We start from the raw sequence: 19534 nt of genomic DNA, 5'->3' as shown, positions 1-19534 counted from the left end.
TCTCAAAACTTATAGGTTATAGGACCCCCATAGGCTAAACAGCAATTCAGCAGGTTTAAGGTGGCGAAGTGTCGTAGTCAAAGTTCTTTAAAGAGACAGTACTTAGATTTTCGAATGGTCGAATTGATGACTTTTTTTCAATTTGGATCGAATTTTGGCCTATTCGAAGTACCCAAAAATTACTTTGAAATTCGAAGTTTTTGAATTCGAAAATTCACTTCAACCCATAGTAAATGGGCCCCTAAAAGTTAATTGAAAAATAAACCACGCCTTTAAAAGCATGTAAGTTCTGTTTCCTATGTTTTGCTGCACTTTCCTCTTTTATTCACAATTAATCCTGTTATGGAAATCCATATCTTAGCAAAAGTACATAAAGTCCATTCTTCATATATCAAAATATATTTGTTTAGCAGCAAGAATACATTAGGAAAACAGCCAAGTCTATTGGAGGCAGGGCATTAATAATGAAGAGCATCTCTGGCCATACAAGCACACTGTGGCACAGTACCTCTTCATTTCCTACTAAGAACACTTTCACATCGGTGAGACAGTATCCACGTTTTTCGCAAACCCCGACCAACATGTCCCGAATGGTTAAACCTGGTTTGACAGCTGTGAGTGAGGCGGTGCCATCAGGGAGATAGACACAACAATATTTTATTGATTTGATATCTGCTTCCGGGTCTGTGCTGCCTGTGCTCCCACCTTCATTCTGAAAATAAATTAAGAAGTAACAGGTTATTATTGAATGCTGAATAAATTAATGATAATTATTACTACATACTATCCTTAAAATATATAATATTAAAGGAAAATAAAAGATAGAAAATGTTGGGCACCTTTCAGTGATTATTATCACTTACTGGAGACCCCAGGCCAGTGCTTTTGTTTGCTGAAAGCAGCAGCTTTTTGCTACCCCAGGTAACTTGAGGGACGAGTTTCTCAATTTGCGTCATGACTGAAGTGCCCTGCGCAACACCAATTTACAATCTTCTTCCTCTTCTTTGATCCTCTCCATGGCCTCTCCAGTTGAGTGAAAAAGTTGGCTTTTTTACTTCTAAGTTCTACTTTTAGCTCTACTGCACATATGAATCTGGATCAGGCTGCAGTGAGAGGATCTGTGTATTGTGCTCTTATAAAGGAACCCTGAGTTAATTTTCAGAGCACAGGGGCACCTGTCCTGGGTCTTAAGTAAGTGATAATGGCAAAGGGAAAACAGCTGACTTTACAGTTGATAAATACATTGAAGTGATAGAGAGTTATTGATTCCTTAAATCAATTATTAACAACAAATGATCCTATTTTTCTCATATATATATACATCTAATGGCTGCCACCATTGGCGTGGTCCCCTATTTGCCTATAGTAAAACAGAACTAGGAATGGCATTGATTAAATAGAAGTCCTCTGAGCTCAACCCATTATCAATATATTTATACAGGAGCAGTGACTAGCTCCATGTTGTAGCTCCCACCCATCCCAGCTATAGTCAGGTGATCCCAGTGGTGGCCAATAAAAGGGCAGCCAAGTTTGGGAGTTTTAACCTTGAAATCAGCAAGTAAGTTGCAGGTAAAACTTAGTCCCTGTGTAAAATGTATAATGAAGCAATAGAATTCTTAATGAATCAGATGAAAATTGAGCGTAGGACTGGCCAGATAAGGGATGACTGACGTAGTTGGCCAGCCAGGGCCGGAACTAGGGGTAGGCAGAGTAGGCACGTGCCTAGGGCATAAAGCTGGGGGGGCACCAGGCACGTACCTGCTCTGACGCCTACCCCATTGTCCGTTCCCGTCTCTCCCCGACTGCCATGAATATTTTTTGGTAATAATGCACTTCTGCGCATACGCGCTCAAGCGTACTTTGGCGCATGCGTGCTCGAGCACGCACTCAGCCGGCGCCGTGCCCAGCCAGGTTGCCTAGGGCGCCTGGCTGGGTTGGCCCGGCTCTGTGGCCAGCTTAAATATATTGCAATATATGGACAAACAATCCCTGTTTTGTTTAAATGTTAAGGCATTTTTTAGTAGCTCTATGCACAAAATGTCTCAATGTCTTAAATATATTGATACTGAGTTGCGTGCAGAGGACTCTTGTATTTGTCTACATGTATTTTGTGGTCACAGCCTCATTGCATCCCCTGCCTAATGGTTTTAAAAATTAGAGGTGAGAACAACTTTCCCTTGTTTGTTATTGATCAAATAAAAACCCCAAGCCATATATTCTATGGCATCACTGCTTTAGTCATTGTATGCAAGTATTGTACATCAGACAGCACTAAAGGGCTTAAGTATACAGTGGAGAGTAAGGAAAACAAATAAAATCATACCCAAATAAATCATATCTGACCTTCCACTTGAAGCACAAAGGACCAGATTAAGCTGTCAACCAGATGGATGGATCCAATCCCACAATTAACTTTATAGAAATTATTTATAATAATACAACCCAATAAGTAGCTACCATGGTTATTTAAGTTATTTTAAAAACAAAGGAGTATGCACATGGTGCACAATGGCAGCAAACATCGGTGCATATGCTACCTGCTCTCTGAAGAGTTCATAAAAATACTACTGTAGCTATTTCAGTTAAGGGGTTAATACGAATTGGACATTGGCCACATGACCCAGGGTTTTTGACCTAGGACCCTCTGGTAATATATGTATGCATACTTATTCATTCAATATAAACTGATTCTAATTCAAAAGGACATAAGTGTATTGAATTCTTGGCATTTCCTTTTTTCAAACAGTTTCAGTTCTCTTAATTCAGAAATAATATCATGCACTTTTCTGTTACATAAGAGAGCATCTTTTAGTCCATTTTTTAAAATAACACAGTATTATCAGCTGTGCCTGTGTTTCTAATCTCACTCACTTGTCTGATTTGTTCTGTTGAGCCCTCTCTAAAGGCTGCAAGGGATCAGTCAGTCTGTTTTGTAAATCTTTCTCATTTTTGACATACTCTGCAGAATACACATAGTCCTCCAACAATGAGCACCTGGCCGACAGAGGTAATAATAAAAATATTGATACAAGAGGAGCAGGAACAAAGGAGTTTGCCCAGGGCCACAAGGAGTTGACACAAGAGTATTTAATCACTCCTGCTTTCTGTGAACAATCTTCAGTATATGCCATATATCATTGTGTATGGCATAAATGGAGAAGAAGCAGTAACTAACACGAAATACAACTTGTCTTGCAGCCATAAAATGCATCTAACCTTTTGACTAATATTAAAATATTCAATAATAGTTATAGACACAACTTAGAGTTTCTCTTTAAATTGCTGTTTCTCATACTGTGCAGTGACACTGTTGTAGTTGACACAAGAGTTGTGGTTGTGGTTCTCCTTGCAGATTTGAGGTGGCCCAACTAAGAGAAATTCAGCTAGTTCCTACCTTCAGACATACAATAGGCTGTAAGTTCCATATTTTGCAGAAAATCTATGTTTAGATTCCATGGATCAAACAATATCAGCAATAGAATCAAAGTATAGTGTTTCTGCAGTGTGAGAAATGTGGTCCGAGTAGCATGAACTTCTGCATCTGAAGTTTCCAAAGCTATTGAAAGCATGGTGCTTTCCTTTCCCTATTTCATCTTTAGTTTTTAGTTATCATCTACAATTGCCTGGCCCTTCACAATTTACTTTAACGTAACGATATCAGAAGCCATCTGGCATACTCAATCACAAAATGACTAACTCTTAGTAGCTACAGAACCCCACTGATTATGGTCTTTCATCTTAAATTCTGGGACCACAGGCGGACAGAGATTTTAGAAACATTTATATTATGCATCTCACCAACCAATTTGGAAAATAACCCCCATGTGCCCCACAAAACAATACTCATATATGTAAAATACTGAGCTTGAGAGCTCTAGTTATCAGAAACCATGACCCATTGTGCTACACGGATATCAGATAGGGATTTATTCCAAGCCTCTACCATTTATATTCTATCCCCCCAGTTCTTTGGAGTCACCTTTCTGTCTGTTATTCAAATTGACAAACAGAGTCTGCTCCATACTAGCTTGCCAAAGTAATCATTTGGGAAAATCGTCTCCAAGTGGACCATATTAGAGAGGAGCAGATATTGTGGCATGTCCATTCATTCAAGTACGATTAGATTTTCTCATGTCCCATCAAACGTTTAAACACACCTTTCTATGCAATTAAATAAAAAATCCTCAGAGCCCAATACTCCTGATATAGGAATCCACGAAAACATAGTACCATTTTTACAACAGTTATACAAAAAGTATAATGATACCGTCCAATATTGTATGGAATACAAGTGAATATTATTATTACAAATATAGTTTTATGTGAACAAGCTGATACATAATGTTTGTGAAGGTTCTCATTTATCCAGGTCATGGTATATCTATAGTAATAAGTCAAATCAACTGGAGGGCTGTACCATGGGATAACCAGTTTCACCAGTTGAGGCAAGGAGGAAGTGGAAAGAAAGGCTCTGGATACTTTCAAAAGGGTCCTTAAAACTTGGTGGTAGCCAGATAGGGCCTTTGTTAAAACTGGAAGAAGGAGAAACAATAACACCAAAACTACCAGTGAAGGTGGAAAGCAAAAGAATTTGGTCCTCGCATGTAGCTGGGGTGTCTGAAAACTTAGAAGGATTTTTAGTAAACACTGTATCCTGGTCTGCTTTAAACTCAGCAACACTGAGGCCAAGTTCATGTTCTGGACAGTTAAGAGGTCTGGTTTAAAAGAGGGGTCAAAGAAGCTATTAAATGTGAGAACTGAAAAAACAAGTTTGAACAGAGGCGGGGGGGGGGGAGGTGCGATATCTATTGTCTGACACATACAATGTAGTTTGGCACCTCTCCCTGGACAGTTTAATAACACCTCATAGCCTCAATCACTAATGCAAACAACACCTTGCCTCATGAGGTCTCTGACCCCAGATTATGCTGATTGGAGCAAGATTCCAGGGTATTTAACCACAGAAAACTCTTCGTACACGTCATTCTGAACTCACATTGCCAGGTGGATGACTAGCAAAATGACTTCAAGAGAAAAAACACAGCAGAGATAGGTGCGAATGGTGGGGTTGGTTGTGAGTAGTTCGGGGGGGGGGGTTGGGTCTGAGTAGTTGGAGGGCCTAGCAGTGCAGAACTTTAAATCTGGCACTGCTTATAAACGGACGCTTCAATTTGTGTTTCCCTGTGGTGGATCTCTTGATGCATGTCACCTTCGTTTGGGGCTTGCATGGGCCTACATGAGTACAGACAGATCTGGAAGATCCCTAAGACTGTAATCTTTAAGATGCATCATGCTACTAAAAACTGTAGTTTTATGGTATTCAAGAAGTAAATATAATTATATACCTCAGATTTGCTTGTCAGTGAAGAGTTGAGACTCAGCTCCAGACTGTTATTGGAGTTAAGTGATACCCATGATTCCCGGCGAGATGAGAGTTCGCGGCTGTCTAAAGTTTCTGTGAAAGAGCATGCAGACAAATGAATAGAAATCCAACAGAATTGGGGCAGGCCCGGACTGGCAATCTGTGGGCTGCTGTAAATTGCCATAGAAAGTCAGTATTTAGTGGGCTGGTGGGAGCTGTTTGGGCCTCTATGTGAGCTGATGATTGGGCCTCTGTGTACCTGAAATGCCAGGGCCTATTTTAATTCTCAGTCCGGACCTGAATTGGGGTACATATTTATTGCATGTTGAATTCAGCACATGATGTATAGAAAGCCTCATTAGCTTATAGGGTACACATAGAGCAGTACATATTTATATATACTAGTACCACAATGCCATTCTCAATTATGTAGCCACCAGGGAAAAGGTCCGTCCTGGACCCATAAAATTCCCTTGGAGTGCTTAATATTCAGCTGCTTTGACTGCATAAGGAGTGCACATGCATTTGTGGACACTATAAAAGAAAACTAGATATCATAATACCACTCATTAGGGACAGCATGTTTTTCTTTTGTTAAGTTAGCAATGCATTCTGCTGCAATTTTTAAATATAATTGTGATCCTGTCAGTGCTTCCACTGACTGTAAAGGAAATCACAAAAGCTATATACTGAGGCAATCCAGGTAAAAGCTCTAGGCATAACTCCACCAGACTTCTCAGTACACATTGCATTTATAGAAATGTCACCCACACTATGAAGATATGGACAATAATTGCCACAAACAAAACATGCAGCCAAAAAAGTCAGAAGCTCGATAAATGCTTTACAATTATTCAAGGGCAAAGTGTATCTTGTTCTACTAAAAATATATAGCTGTCATAAAAAAATAAGATATGCAGAGTAGTGGGGGAACATATTTGTCATCCCCAATGATTTTAAGGACCAGTAACATAAAACAAAAAAATCGTAATAAAATTCAGATATACTGAATACATCTGTATGCTTACATGTATGTTTATAGACCTTATATTGTGTATGGAATATGACCCAATTCTAGTTTTGTTTGGGCTATTTGGGAAAATTTACAAAAATTTTGTACGTTTTACTCACTTATTTTGTGAATTGCCCTCCAGAACTGCACACTGTTATATATTTTAGACTTCCCTGTGTGGTTTGGGACGAGTACTTAGGCTAATGCTAGACATGGCTGTTTCTTGGCTTGCGTAAATGGAGCAAGTTTCGGTGGGAAAATACGAGAGTATGATTTTTGTGCTGAAATCCACAAAACTTTAAAGCACAGTTCTTTACTGTTCTTTACTGTTCTTTAACAGGGGCCTGATTTCACATCTGACCCCTCACCATATTGGAAAATGGGTGAAATCATTTTGTTTATTTTAGGGGATGATTAACAACAGAAAGCAAAACCCTTGGGTTCTCTTAGGTATTTCCTGCATTTCAATCACAATCAACATGCATAGTTGTTAGTTAAATTAGGTTACCTTTGCAATGTCCTTTTCTGTCCTTCTTCTTAAAAGATCTGCGATGTAATTTGTCTGCTACAGTTTCTAAGCTTGCCCCTTCAATTCCAACTGGCAGAGACTTTCCAGCCCTCAGTTTATTTTTCTAAGTATAGAAAGCATGTTTATTTATTAACATTAAAAGCATGCTCTATGCCGATATTACAGGAAATCATGTTCAGATAAGAATCTGCATTTACCCATGTGAACATTTTCTTACTAAATGAAAAAGGAACATATTTTTGGCAACTTTTCGACTACAAACATTGTATTCACTCAAAAAAATCACCTTCAGTTATTTAGTGCTTTAAAGTCACATGGGAACACTAAGGAGTTTGCCGATCCAAAGCCTAAAAATGAGTCCTAGGATATGTACACTAACAGCCTTTGTGCCACCAAGCAAATTTGATATAGTAGGAAAAAAGATTATTCCTGAAAATGTATTAGGTTGACATTTTGGTCTAGCCAGGGACCTTTCTCAAGACCTACATACCAATATCAGTGCAAGAGGCCATCAAATGCAAACAGCTGTGACATCATTGTAAACAGAGTGTGTGAAAAGAGGTCAAAACCAACAATATAATCATAGTAAAGTGAAAGAAGGATTCTTATATTAACTTGTCTATTTATGTATAAAATATATATATATGTGAAGTCGTAAAAAAATTAGTAACTATACTTTCTTACATTTTTTAACCTCTCAGTTTTTCATTTTCACTTTTAAACATGCACATTAATTATATACACGTATTTACCTTTACTGCTCCAGAAGCATGAACATGGCAGCTTGCAACTGGATTGGTTGTTGAGAAGTTGGGCAAAGGTCGACCCTCCACTTCTGCCAGCATGCAGTCCTGGTACAATGGAGATTTGACAAAGCGGGCATAGCTGTCGAACTTCATTAAGTTGAAAATCTACAGATTGGAAAGTGAGTAATGTTAGTGAATCTGAACGAGAGTGGAAATGTTTTCATATTAATGTTTATGTTGTTACAAGGGCGGATATAGAGCATAATATATAGCAGATGGGACTGCAGGGATACACAAAGGAAAACAGGGGCCCACAGAAGCTTATACAAATCAGCCTTGTTTCTGTTAAATATTGGTAACTAAAAGTCAACTCCAATCCCCACCAAGCAAGGTCAGCAAGGTAGTTTGTGGCTAGTTAATAGAGGACCCCTAATAATATTAATGCACAGGGGTCTGCTGACTAGTCCAGCTATACCTTTTTGTGTAGGGAAGAAGCACGCCATTTAGAATTTCTGCTGGAATAAAAAACAAGGGAGTGCTTGTAACTGTAGTCAACAAAAGAACTGAATTCTTATAGTAACATTGGTAGGAACGGTTCTCATTAGTGAATCCTCTTGCACCTGCAATTAAGTGTACGCAGCCTACTTTAAACAAGGACATGCAATTTCCTTTAATTACTAGGTAGACACTGCACTGGACCAGTGGATTCTGGAAAATGAATTCTTGGGCATAATTTTGGTGTTAACTTGTGACCAAGCAAAACGTATCTAACGACAGAGACTAGAATAATTACATTCTCATTCTTTTCTTCTGTTCATCTATATCTACTCTAATGTCATGTTACAGCTATTTAGACACATTCTACAGAACCATACATTAGACAACAAGCTTTAGGGCAATGACACCCATTTCCTGATATTTCTGTGCCATTTAACACATGGAAACTGCCTGTCACCACCCTTTTGTGGTGTTTTTGTTCATCTGGATGACAACACAGAGGGGCGTTGAGTGTTTTTTGCTGCCTGAAATATGCTAATGGAGAAACACTCCCACCCTCAATAGGGAGGCAAAATCAGGCATCTTAGTGCTTATTCAGAAAGCACTTGCTTTGCATTCGTCATATTTACTTTTTTTTTGTTCTCATGTTCCAAAGTTCATGAAATAAAATGTAACTGTGCCTTAATATTATTTATATGATGTTTTTGTATCAGTAGCTCTGACCATGACATTCATGTACTTTATTTATTGGTTTGTTTTGGCATTGGGTAGGTATGAAAACTTCATCTGCTGATGTACCAAGTCCACCATTGTATGGTGCCTGGCAGATGAAGAAGTGAGGAGGAACCCCAGCTCCTCTTTACTGCAATGTATTACCCATCATGTGCTTTCCATCCATTGGGCCCATGGGCCACACAGTCAGAGAGCATACCCGATTTAGATATTTGCTTCCTTGTTAGTTCACATTGTTCAGTACCATACCGTGAGTTCAACAAGTGTTTAGCACAAAGTAAATTAAACATACAGTATAATGATAGCAATAACAATGCTGCCCTGCAAAGCTTTATTTATATTCCATGATGTCCCATGTGCCCACCTGCCCACTCCCTCTCTCCTGATAAGTTGCAGTGACTTGTTTGGGCTATGTAGATGCTCATCAGAGGTGAACAGGTCTAACCTGCAGTTGCTGTGCATTAAACAGATCCGGGGAGGGCGTTTCCAGCATGTCCTCTGTAATAAGAGCCTGCTGATCAACATTGACTGGACACTGGGAGCTGCTGGAAAGATATTCATTGTAGATCTTGCGCGATTCTTGCAAAAGCTGCCATAAAAGGACAAGAGAAATTACATTTACATATTCTGCATCAGAGCTACAGCCCTCCAGCTGTTATGAACAGCTATATATTGGTCCCACCAATGTATACTATATAAAATACATAATGGATTTAATCCATGTATGCCATTTTGTTCTGGTTCCTCTGAAGAAGTTGATCTGCTTGTTGACATATGGAGTAGATGGTTAACAGACCAACTTCTATTCCTGCTACAAAGGGCTTCTTAGCAGAGGTTTGAGCAGCTGTACCAGCAAAATTGTCTTTCCCAGGAAATCAGATTATAGGCGTTATAGATGAACATAAATCCTCCGAATGCCAGGATCCCTTAACAGATCTGAACAAAGCAGCCTCTGTTGGCTTTCGCCTACACTTATCTGTTTGCACCTAGAGTCTGGAAAATGAATTGAATGCACTGATGTCTAAAAATACTTCCATTTAACTACTACGGTATTGTTCCCAGGTAAGATCTCCATAGTCAGCACTTGATGACAATTTCTGTTTTTGCCTCAGGTTTATACTTCCTGTCAACAGTAAGCTTGCTGGTTTGTTTTGCCATGCTTCTCTAACCAATACACGGACATCACCAGGCCCGGACTAGCAATCTGTGAGTTCTGGCAAATGCCAGAGGGGCTGCTGCAAGATGCCATAGAAAGTGACTATAAAGTGGGCTGGTGGGGCCTCTATGTACTAGCAATGTCAGGGCCTATTTTGAATCCCAGTCCAGTCCCGGACATCACGGTTGAGAAGTAGGTGATGTAAAATAAATATGAGAAAAATAACCCCCGTCTATAACTAAAAATGATAGAAATCTTGCTTGACACAAATTAGAATAAGGTAATTATTTATATAGGTACCCATTTATAGTACCGTTAAAAATTAAATATACCATAAATTAAATGATCTCTGAATTAATACAATATGGATTTTTAAAAACCAGGTAGAGCAAGTGTTAATACATTAATAAAAAATACTCAATTATGAATAGACTGATTGTGCAAAGTTTATAAATTACAATATAAATTCATGTGATGTTCAAAGAAATAAATTAATCAATAAGTAAATAAATAAATCACCTATCTGTAGAGTTCATTCACATATTTTTGAGTACAATTCATGCAATTATAAAGTGCTAGTGCAATAAATAAGTGATTGTTCTTGAAGTTACTCAGACAGTAAATTAATTAATTAAAAAAATCAAATAGCCATGTATGAAAGTGAGTTAAAAAACAAACGGCTAAAATCCTTAGAGTAGTCAGGAAAATTGGAAAAATTGGATAGAGGGTGGAGTTGTCCCGTAAGCTAACTGCCTGGTATTTTTCTAATCTGGGACACCACAAAGTTGTAGGCAGGACAGGGTAACCGGGACTGTGGCCTCGTAAATTAAACTTGCCCTATTCTCGAGAGAGGCTAGATATACCCTAAAAAGCCACAAACCGAAGGCCCCTTAGAATGGAAAGAAGATTGTAAGGTTATAGAAGGAAGGATTGTGCCAGAGGACCCCACACCCACAGTTAACCACGACCAAACTGATAAACTGAAAAGGTTGTTTTAAAAGGTTGTTTTAAAAAACAGAAGTTTAAAAAAAAAGCGCGTTTCGCTTAAAAGCTTTCTCAAGGCGTGAATGGTGATTCACACCTTCAGAAAGCTTTTAAGTGAAACGCATTGGCGTTCCTTTCCTTTTAAACTTCTATTTTTTAAAACAACATTTCATATCAGTTTGGTCGGGGTCAATTGTGGGGTTGGAGTTGCTTCCAAAGAGGCAAACATTCCTCAGCAGCTTGAAAGCATCAAGTTCTGTTTTAGATCAGAAAACATCACTTTGGCAAATTCACAGATGAACTCCAAGGGTACTGGCCACACAGCCAGCATGCTTGAAAAGTGGGAGGACACAGCTATGTCGGATAGGGGGGCAACTGCCTCATGGTCAGTCCCACCATGGGGCCCACTGGAGATATTGGGGCATGCTAAGGATGGCAAGTGCTGGTACACATATGGGTATGGTCGAAGGGGAAATTAGCTGATATTTTCACTATAATAATCTAAAGAAAATCTAAAGGGTGCAGCTATAATTAATAAATTAAAAGCCCTTCAATCCATTACTTAATTCTAGAAAACTGCAGTTGTTTATTGGGTAAAACAGAAAAAACACTACTGGAATAATCTGCTAGAATGAAAAGGATAGCTTTGCATTTAACTGAAAATTTCCATTAGTTGACATGCATAAACCAAAATCCAGCAGACTTGATGCTATTCATGGTATTTAAAATAATAATATTTTAGTCTTTTTTGAAGCCATGTTACATCTATAGTCAATATTACACATAATACAGTGAAAGGGTGCAATATTTTAAAGTCAATTCTATTTTTAAAGAAACTACTTTCATGGTGGCATATGCAGAGGCTTTGACATTCTGGAGATTTTTGTTTCTATTTTTGGATTAACAGAAGGGTAAGCTGAAATGTGAATAGATGGAGACATGTGTATAAATCAACTATAAAGCTTTTCTGGCATTTGCTGTCAGACATGGCACTGAGGTTAACCACACCACTTAAACTGGCCGCAGCGAGGAAACAATGAATAACAGAGGCAGAAATGATCAGATCAGACAGAAGAAGAGCATTTAGCAAAATGCATGTCCGAGGCAGATTTGTTCATTCACTCTTATGTTGTTTTTTTTTTATTCATTCTTCCCTTTGGCACATGCCATTAGTAGTGATGATATACAGCAAACCCTTAGCATAATGTCCAGTACAGTGTTTCTTAAAAAGTCTACACAAGCTAGTTTTTTCCCCTTAAAAGGGGGGTTGAGATGCAAAAAAAAGTCTGACAAACACTTCAGAGGGGCTTGGATGTCTTCTTGGACATCTATCACATTCACATCTATCAGATGAAAATACAGAATATATAGTATTGTAGAAGGGTGATACTGTTATCAAGCAAGGCTGTGACCAGTGAGTCAGTAAGTTTCATAGTCAAAAACAAAACAAATGAAAAATAATGACAATTATATTCAATATATCAATATTTAAAAGAGATAATTACAAAGGGAAAAAAAAATTAAGGTGTAGTCACATTAAACATTTTGCCCAGTTTCCCTCTGAGCCCGCAGTGTACTGTGATATTAGCATAACTGCTTACCAGTACTTATACAACTGCAATAAACGCATTTAAAAATATATTTTATATGATTTTTTTTGAGAATATAAATTTACCTTTGCCGAATCATCATTAGAGATGGCATGGAATTTCTCACACGCCTTCCAGAAATTTATATTCTCTTCACTGTATTCCTTCTTTAGGAATTCCTGCAGGCGATATTTATATATGAATGCACGTTTCCCATCTGTCAATCAATAAACTATTTACATCATGCAATCACATAAGATGATTTTGGAGAAAAACATTATTAATAAAAATGTTTTTTTCAGTGCTCAGATTAGATCATGGCACATACATGGTTATATCTACACTGTGTAAGATTTTCCATGCTAAGGCATCAAATGCATCAAATGCTTTGTTTCAGGAAGTGCATTTTATTGAAAAGCATCATAATTATCATCATGAGGAGTTTCCTTATGGCTACACCATAGGTCAGATTAATATCCTTTAATTAAGGTTATCTTCTGCATTTGCTAATTAGAGTGAGGAATTACTATTTTTTTCTGCCATACCGTGAAATACTCCACCCCAAGTGGATCCTGAAGAAGCCTCTCAAATGATACAGCCCAGCTGGCCACTGATTTCTCTGAAGCAAGGCCACAAATCTGTGAACTGGGCAGGCTGTTGAGACTGTGGTTGCTTCCTCGTCCATCGTGAATTGAATTATTTAACTCTATAAAACACAACGGTCACTGTCATACAACAGCTACAGAATCTGCTATTGTTAAAATAGATTTCCAATACTTGACCACTGTCCCCAAACAAGCTGCTGAACATATCAATACACCTGTCTCTGCACCTAAAAGATGCTAGTATTTCAATAGGTTTCAGCTTCAGTATGTGTACTGTGATATCCTTACCTTTGTGGTGGTGGTGGTGATGGTGGTGGAGGTGGAGATGAAGATGGTGATGCAAAACATCTTTCCAGAAACTTTGGAGGTGCTTGATGAAGGCACCATGCCCATGCAAATCATGCCCAAACTCAGACATTGTATTACATTAGCAGGAGGTAAGGGTATGACCTGACTCCTCAGGTTTATTCATACAACTACAAACCAGAGTATCTCAAACAAGACAAAACATGAGGGAAAAGGCAGTCTTCTAAGTTTTGTAGGCTGTCTTTATCTCCAAAACACTGTCAACATTGCTTTAAATACAATCGTTTCTGTTTTAGTGTGAAGTTGCTGAGGGATCATTATTCAGCTATTGTTCTTTTTGGCCCTAGGCACTGAATGCACTTTTAAAATGGACCTTTAAATACTTTTCTCTAATTGCCTACTTGACACTTATTATTACATCAATTTGGTTTGACTGCACGGAGAAGCCTTTGCCCTTATGCAATTGCTTTAATGACATTGCAATGTACAATAAGTCCTACCCACTGATTATGTTTATGCACTGTAACGTTACATACATAAGGGCTGCACTACATGAATATAGAATAACTTTTTTCTGTTTTTTTTTTCAGTAACATGTTATGTCAAGATTCAAATGTATAATGTGGTTTTATTTGGAGCCAGAGGTTCGATGCCTGTGGACATACCAGGTTGGTCTAAGCTTTTTAGGAATTCATAATATATTAGCAATTGGGTGATAATGATGTAAAATTACTGTGCTAAATATGGAGATCAGGCTTTATAAAGAAAATACACAGTTTTATAAATTCACTATTTATTTTACACTGCTTTATACACCATTTTTCCAATGGTGTACAATACAGAATGATCAATAGACCCTGTAGTGTCCAATAATGCACTTTATTGGGGGGTCCAGGGCCCACCATGGTTGTCGTCTCATGGGCCTGCCCACTTCCCGGGCCCCCAGCCACAATCCCCCTCTGCCCCTCAGGCCCACACCAGCTGCAACCTCCTGCACATACCTTCATTTCTCTTCTTGCAGCTATTATCTAGGCTAGGGTCGTGGAGGAGGTCAGGGTGCAACACTCAGGGTTTAAGGTGGGGAGTGGGTCTTGAGGACCTGGGCCAACTCATTTTTGTCCCAGTATCCCACCAGCCCAGTGCAACCCTGGTTAATTTATGAGGGCCAGGGCCCACATGTTTTTTTGATGGTAACCTAGTCCAACCATGGTTAATTCAGACAATGCATGCAAGTGATGCAGGAACCTGATAACTTTACAACTGTCTGTGCAACTCACCTCCATCAGAAACTGCCAGCACCTGAAAGAAAAGACAATATATGGTCAAATATCTGCATATGCTCCTGCAGGTATTTGCTTTTGCTCCCTGCTATTAAAGGGTAATTTGGCAATACTATTGTCCATAAAAATAAGACTACTTGCCAAACATTACAGTAGGAACAGAACCATCTTTTCATGACTAAGCACAACCTCAATCAATATGGAAGCTCTCACTGTTATCTATAATACATAAATATGATTGGAACTAAGGGTCTTGCCCTTGCATTGCATTGAATAAATAGAAGGTAAAAAAAAAAAAAGTATATTGCACCTCCTATACCCTCTAATGATATCAATTTATAAGATTTTAGACTACTGACTTTTTGGGGGTTATTTATCAAAGGTCGAATTTTAGAGCTTTATGAGGTTTTTTATAGGTATGGGATCCATTATCCAGAAACCCAATTATTTCCTTTTTATCTGTAGTAATAAAACATTACCTTGTACTCTATCCAAACTAAGATTTAATCAATCCTTATTGGAAGCAAAACCAAACTATTGGGTTTATTTCGTGTTTACAAGATTTTCTAGTAGACTTAAGGTATGTAGATCCAGATTGCGGAAAGATCCATTATCCAGAAAACCCCAGGTCCTGAGAATTCTGGATAGCAGGCCCTATACCTGTACCTTGAATGAACTCACAACTCGCATGTTAGCAAAAAAAAAACACCAAAAAAACTCAAACATCATGAAGGCTACAAACATCTTCAAATGGTTCAAGGGACCTCTGCCATTGACCTCTACATAACCTTGACAGGTTTTATATGGTGTATTTTCGGATTAAATCTATTTCCAGGGTTGTGAGTAAAAAAAACCCTCATAAAACTCAAATGTTTTGGGTAAAATACAACTCAACGTTTTATAAATAACCCCCTTAAACTAATGGCATACAGAAAACAGATGATTAATCGTTGCAACAAAAATCCTGTCTACCATTAACCATATTGGTGACAAAAGTCCTGTCTGCCATTATCCATACTGATGAGACTGATCTAATATGCCAAAGAAGGACATTTTTAGTGTGTACCAGGTCATCAGCAAGCACAAAGGTGGATATAATGTTATAGGATATAAGAGTGGATATGGTAGGATATTAGCACCCCTATAATGGTAGAAAGAGCATTCTACAGCACTCAACCTACCTCTACTATACTTACTAGCCTGTGAATGGCATCTGCTTAATATTGGCCAAGGTAAGTAGAATGTATACCTGGCCATTTAAAACACAAGGCTGGAGGCTAAGTACTTTTATATTTTATACAAAGCACAGATCCCCCAAATTACTTCTGGTATCTAAAAAGGTACTTCACTCTTGGAGCTTTTAAGAGAAAATGACAACAGGTTTATTTAAAGAGTAGTGTATGAGTACCCATATTAAATTTCAGTTTACAGTGGGACACAGATGACTCCAAATGTCAACAAGGTAGTTGTAAAACAGTAAACACATGGAGGAAGCAATTACTGATACATGTCCATGACTTGCACATTTGATTTAGATCAATGTTCCTAAATCTGAGATGTTTACTACACGTTTTGGGAGGTCTATGTGGACTCCTTGCTCCCTGTACTTCATACTGTACTGAGAAGTCTCTGCAAACAAAAATTAGGTAATAATACTGGGGTCAACAAAGGCATTCTTTTGTGTTTGTAAAATTAAACATCACTATATTTAAAATAGATGAATGTTGGGTAAGCCCTCCTATGTAAACTGGTGTTCACTGCAAATTATTTGATCTGCTCTGCATAGAAGAAAACTCTATTTCTGGGCTACGGTGACATCACAAACTTGTTCTGCAAGTTTTAAATCTCCTTTCGCAATCATTTCCTCCGTTAAGATGCTCCTCCTGTGATGTGGCACCAGCATATTGGTCTCTGGCAGCAAAAACACAGACCCTGGATTGACATTTAAGTTGTCTTAATGAACCACCACCACTGACCTTGTGAGAACAAGACACTCAAAACAGTCAAGTGCTACATACAAACAGTTACCTTCTCACTATCAACACCGGAAAACCACAACGTAAAGGAACACCCCATTCATTTCAGACCACCCAGTCTAATTGCATACATGAACTGTAATCCTATGATTAAATACAATCATGTAATCCGGTAACACAAAGTGCAGTAAGTATACTCACTTAAAACCATTTTAGCTTTTCAGCAGTAAAAAAAAAACACTTGTTATCAATAAAATTACAAACAAATATTTAAAGTTGTACATAATATTTATATGAAAACCATTAGTGTGGAATCTCTCAAGCCCATCACATAACATGACAGGAAAACAGAACTACAAATTCATACTACAACATGTCCAACAATTATGCTTTGCTTTAAGTAGCTTGTTGTGCTCAGGAGAGTTGCTTGTTGCACAGCACAAAAAACAAGTTAGTATCAGATGAACACCTGCACGCAAGCTTGCTACCAGCAGGACTCCTTTAACTACTCACCATCCTTCCATTAGGAACATCCAGGTGCTTTATTTTCCCCAGCATTCCGGCATGTGTTAATCACAATTGTTCATCATTGGGATCAGAGCATTTCTGTACAAATGCAGAAACTCGATGAAAATGACACCACCACCCAACTCTAGCAAATGTCATCCTCAAAAGCCACACTACCTCTTTCCTTCAAAGCCACAGGAAGCGTTGCCATGGGTACCGTACCACAGCAGGAAGATGGGTTACCAGCTGAAAAAAAACACTCTTCCTCCTCTCGCATAAAAATTACAATTGTCGTAACTAATAGGCCATGATTAACCCAGCTTAACACTGAAATGAAATACGCATCAGTGAGCTGTCATCATTCTTTGGAAATAACATTGCTTCAGCCACTTTCATCTGTAGCAATGAATGCCTTATATATTGCTATAAAACAATTGAGTGTAGTAAAACAGTATACAAAAATAACATTATTTTGTGTCATGGAATATCAAAGACCAATATTCTTGCCTTAAACTGGGTACACATGGGTCATGTTCCTGGAGACCCACTGATCATCCTCCATGACCAGTCAGATTTTGGAACAATTGTCAACAAATATTGGTTGCCAAATTGCACTTATGCAAGATTTGGCCCCTGTGTAAATTGCTCAAAGTGCAGAAAAAAGTCTTTGGGGTAGATTAACTAAAGAGCAAAGTGGCTAACGCTAGAGACTTTTCTTTACTAAAGAGCGAAGTGGCTAATGCTAGAGACTTTTCTTACAAAAGAGCGAAGTGGCTAACGCTAGAGACTTTTCGCCATCGTTGCCATCAGCAGGGACATCAGCAATTTACTAACAGGCGCCAAGTCACTAGCGAACGGGACCGTTGCAGATTTTACTGAACGTCACCTCTTTCGCCAGAGTTGCCTTCGCCACCTCAGAACTGGTGAAGTGCTATAAAGCAGCTAGATCTTCCCCTCACTTACATCATATCCTGTGAGCCGTAAATCCATCAAAGTTCAAAAAACTCTGGCGATATTCCTTTTTTGCAGTGGAATTGCCTGCAAAAGTCCTGACAAACTTTTTTGGCTGACAAACTTTTTTTAGGTAACTGGTTTTCTCCAGACATTTCATAACATATGGAACATTAATTTTACAGTTGGCTAATGTGTAGGGCATTATATTAACTCTCTTGTCTTTATTAAGGTTCATTGGACATATATTTGAAAAAGTGGTAACTTCAAGCATTTGCAGCAACATTTATAATAAAGATGTCCATACAACTTTAAATTACCCACCGTATGCAAATTGACTTAAGCGCAAGATCACTAGCGAATTTTCAGTAGGCAGAAATGAATGCTACCGCATCTTCGCTTTGAAATGCTTCCACTTCCGAAGTAATTGATATTACTTGCTAGCGAAAAGTCGCCAGCGTGCGTCGCCAAGGACGAAACTCCGCATATGAGTGAATCGGTGTCGTCTGAGAGCATTTTGCACCTGGTGAAGTGTTGTGATGGGTGTGAAATGGACGCTGGCGAAAATTCGCCAGTTAGTGAATCTGTCCCTATGATGGAGTTTGAGTGCACGTATAGTGGCCATATAGACCATGAGATAGAGCACATTGATCATAGATGTGTTTCATTAACATAAGTAATGACATCAGTGCTGCTGCTGACTACAGAAACCAATCAGATTTTTGCTTTCATTTTCTAATTTGTAGGTGGCATTTGCGCATTGGTTGCTCTGGGCAGCTTCACAGGTGATATTAAACCACGTTGGGACAAATACTAAAGGGGTTGAAAGCACTATATTATTTGATATCATTTCCAAATATGATACATCGCATTATGAATATCATGATTTCTAGATGTATAAAATGAAAAGAGAACATGGAGGTTATGTAATAAAAGTGTATAATAAAATGAGTATTTATCAATGGGTGAAAGTGAAAGTTCACCCTTTGATAAAAACGCCTTTATAAATCCCATAGAAATGAATGGAGAGTGGCAGTATTTCACTCTAGAGGACTGTGGCGATCTCTAACTTTACTATTTGATAAATATACCCCTAGGTTGTTTTGTGGAAAAAGCCACCAAAATGCTTTTTTTCTTTAAAAATCAACCCTGGCTGGCAAGTCAGACGAATAATTATTTATACATCAAGGGTGCAATGATACCAAATAATTCACACAGACATAGAATAGATCATCTCCACTCATATTAAAGGGAATGTAAGGTGACCTATAAACTTTATGATTTTGACCAAAATGCCTTTT

The 19534-nt window shown here is 38.3% G+C and overlaps 1 protein-coding gene across 1 annotated transcript in view; it reads right to left on the bottom strand.

Moving 5' to 3' along the window:
• The window catches only part of rgs14.L (regulator of G-protein signaling 14 L homeolog), a 38982-nt gene extending 21630 nt beyond the window's left edge, over nt 1-17352 (bottom strand). Inside the window, 9 exon segments of the mRNA NM_001092238.1 lie at nt 509-712; nt 5346-5455; nt 6883-7006; nt 7656-7814; nt 9325-9468; nt 12695-12787; nt 13154-13314; nt 14797-14818; nt 17289-17352. Coding sequence (NP_001085707.1) covers nt 509-712; nt 5346-5455; nt 6883-7006; nt 7656-7814; nt 9325-9468; nt 12695-12787; nt 13154-13314; nt 14797-14818; nt 17289-17333 — 1062 coding nt within the window. The 5' untranslated portion in view covers nt 17334-17352.
• Between the last annotated feature and the right edge of the window lie 2182 nt (nt 17353-19534).

This window comes from Xenopus laevis, chromosome 3L (assembly GCF_017654675.1).
Source record: "Xenopus laevis strain J_2021 chromosome 3L, Xenopus_laevis_v10.1, whole genome shotgun sequence".
Taxonomy (NCBI): Eukaryota; Metazoa; Chordata; class Amphibia; order Anura; family Pipidae; genus Xenopus; species Xenopus laevis.
Note: the sequence above shows the minus strand (reverse complement) of the source record. Positions and strands in the feature narration are given on the sequence as shown.